Source organism: Nanorana parkeri, unplaced genomic scaffold, assembly GCF_000935625.1.
Source record: "Nanorana parkeri isolate BGI_ZX_2015 unplaced genomic scaffold, ASM93562v1 scaffold24, whole genome shotgun sequence".
Taxonomy (NCBI): domain Eukaryota; kingdom Metazoa; phylum Chordata; class Amphibia; order Anura; family Dicroglossidae; genus Nanorana; species Nanorana parkeri.
The window spans coordinates 226092-229333 of NW_017306292.1; the positions used below are offsets into that span (position 1 = coordinate 226092).

General features: G+C 45.2%; 1 protein-coding gene across 4 annotated transcripts in view; it reads left to right on the forward strand.

The window, feature by feature from the left end:
* UBE2K (ubiquitin conjugating enzyme E2 K) overlaps positions 1 to 3242 on the forward strand; it is a 28400-nt gene that overhangs the window by 24221 nt on the left and 937 nt on the right. For 3 of the 4 annotated variants that reach the window (XM_018564497.1, XM_018564521.1, XM_018564513.1), the window contains one exon: positions 2511 to 2639. The exons of the other annotated variant lie outside the window; for it this stretch is intronic. In XM_018564497.1, coding sequence (XP_018419999.1) covers positions 2511 to 2639 — 129 coding nt within the window. The remainder of the gene's footprint in view (positions 1 to 2510; positions 2640 to 3242) is intronic. 4 annotated transcript variants of the gene reach the window in all.

Here is a 3242-nt window from a genome sequence, read left to right on the forward strand (position 1 = left end):
GCTCGTGCCCGCCGCTAGGCGGCGGGCACGAGCGGGAAATCAGCCTGTAATGTAAACAGCCAGCGATGGCTGTTTACATACAAGCGTTCGGGCGTCTGTAGAGATGCACGATCGCTTGTAACATGCGTGCGGGAGTGCAGCGCCCTCCCCCTCCGTTGCAGCTGCTGCTGGCGATCCCGAGCTCCGGTGTGAGCCCGGGACCAGCACAGCAGCTCTGCGGCCTTAGATCAAACGGAGCTCAGCACACGAGCTCCGTTTGATCGCCTCTTCGGAATGCATGAAGTGATGTGTATTACATCATTTCCACATTCCTCTGTCACTCTCCAGGTACAGAAAACGGAGATAAGCTGGTGAAGCAGGTGTTTGCTTCATCAGCTTCTCTGGGGGTCCCTAGGTGACATTAGGGGTCCTAAAGACCCCTGATATCTCCATAAAGAGGACCTGACACTAAAAATTGGCTATCACAAAGGGGGCTTGTTAGTCCCCTATGTTATAGCAATAAAGATAAATGAAAAAAAAAAAAAGGTTTAAAAGAATTAGTTAAAAAAAAAATATTAAGTCACATATAAAGGTAAATAAAAAAACAATAAAAAAAAAAAAAACAATGAGGTGAGTGCTTTTCACTCACCTCATAGTTCTAGCCGATCTGTGACAATGAGACTGTCACAGGTCGGCTCAGTAGATCGGGAGGTGAGCAAACACATACCGGCGTTCAGGATCTGCTTCAGCTGCGGCGTCTCAGTATACCGCGAGCTGTAGCTCGCGGGAAAATGAGCTGAGGGTGACGGGAGGACGCCAGTTTGTCCTCCCGTTATCCTGAGACCCCGTTCACATTGAGCAATTTATCGCGCGCCAATGCAATCCAATGGGGCAAAGGGTCCTGCTGTCGCGGGTCGTGTGTCGCTACAGCAGGACCCTTTTTGGAGCGGATTTAGCCGCGATTCAAGCTTGCTCAATGCAAGCTTGAACGCGACATCGCGTGGCAAATCCCCATAGTTCTCCTTTAAGTCCCCCGCCCCCCACATACACATGCAAACGACTATTGCATCCATTACGCCGCACATGTTACATATCGTCGTGAAAGTCGCAGTGAGAGCAATCATTTTAGGGCCATCAATCACTGATAACACTAAACTGATGAGCGGTAAAAGCTTTTAAAGCGTCGCCTATGGCCAATTTTGGGTATTGTAGTTTTTTGAGGTTTCGCGCACGTGTGCAATTTCAAAGCTTGACATGTTTGGTGTCTTTTTACCCGACGTGACCCCGCCTTTTATATTTTACCAAAAATTTGGGTAATAATAATTGTTTTATAACGTAACGTAGGGAAAACTGTTTGTTTTTTTTTCTTTTTGAAATTTTCGGTACTTTTTTCATTATATAGTAAAAAATAAAACCCCCAGTGGTGATTAAATACCACCAAAAGGAAGCTCTATCTGTCCCCTAAAAATGGTATCAAATTCATTTCAGTACAGCGTTGTAGGACGGAATAAACATCAGTCAAAGTACTGCAGCGCTGGATACTGAAAAATGGCCAGGACGGGAAGGGGGTGTAAACACCTGGTCAGCAAGTGGTTAAGTAGAGGTGCATCGAAATGAAAATGTCAAAAACTAAACCGAAATGAAAAAAAATGTCTGACCGAAAATTCTTTTTTTTGTTTTTAACTTTTTTTCAAAAAACATTTTTTAAGTCTTTATTTTTTTTAAAACTTTTAAATGTTTTATATTTCATTTATTTTTGTGGAGATCCTGTTCACAGGAAGTCATGTAGATTACTCCAATTCATTCATTATTGGGGACACAGTAGCCATTCTCTGTTCTCAATTATTTGCAAACATTCAGTGATCGCTTAGAGTTTGTACTCGATCTCCATCCTGGATTGGCTGTCACAGGAGGCTGAGCGAGCGGTGCGGGGAGGAGAGCTGAATCTGACATCTGACTCCTCCCCCGCACCGCCAGCAAGCCGAGCGGTGCGGATACGAGAGATGCCGGCCGCACACAATGCTCTCCTCCTCCCGCACCGCTCGGCCTCCTGTGACAGTTTCTCTCCTCCCCGCGAAATCACAGATGCACCACTATTTCTGCCAAAAAATGGCACTTTCGGACAAGTGCCATTTTCAGTAGATATTTTTTTTCGACGGCTGAAATTTCTGCGCATCCCTACAATCAAGCCGGCCAATCATCATGGACCTGGCTTCCTGGGCAATCAGGAAGCCGGGCAGCATGTCGTTACTCGCCGCTCGGCTTCCTGATTGCCCGGAAAGCCAGCTCCATGCCAGCGGAAAACACCGGTATTGGTACACGGTATTGGCGAGTACCGAAAGCAAAATATCGGTCCTCGATACCGAAAAACCAGTGTTGGTGCATCCCTAGTAGCAATGTTCCACAGCCATGACACTGCTCAGAGGTTACACATTGTCCTGACACCTCTAGTGGTTTATGACGCAGTAATGGAGGGGGAGTTTCCACTGTTTTTCTTGTATTGTTACTGATTTTTTTTGTTTTGTTTTCAGTACAAGCAAAATCCAGACATGTTTAAACAGACAGCTCGACTTTGGGCACATGTATATGCCGGAGCACCTGTCACTAGTCCAGAATACACAAGAAAAATAGAAAACCTTTGTGCTATGGGTTTTGATAAAGTAAGTATTGTGCCTGTGTATTCTCTACAAAGGAGATTGTTTGGTCTGTTCAGACTAGAGAGTGCAACATGTTAAATCCAGCTGTTTAGTTTTCAGCTCTAAATAAAGCTTTATTGAATCTTCAATACCACAACGCAGAAAGCAGTAGTGTATAGTAACCCATAATGTCTGATCCGAAAACCGTTGTCAAAAAGTATGCCTAAGCCCCTTAGAGAGTTCCCAGGGGCACAAAAGACACCTCTGCTGGCTACAGAAGGCTGATATCCGTAGCTCATGTGCTGCACTGGGCCCCAGTGTCTCCATCTTTTAGGATATTTCTGACATTCACAGAACTGAAGACTACAGGCACAAAATGGAATGCAGTATACAAACCACATGCACCACACCCCTTGTCCACTTAGGCCTGAAACAGAGTCATAATATGGTGGTGGTTATTTCTTTTTGGTAGCCCTTATGGTTATTTGTTGAAATGCAGATTTAACCCTCTCACGTGGGGCAGATTGTAGATTCGTATAGCCTATGCTGACAAAAATGTAACTCTTATCCTGTTTTGTATAGTCAGTTCAGGGACCAGGCTGTAGCTGACACTGACAGACCCGGGCA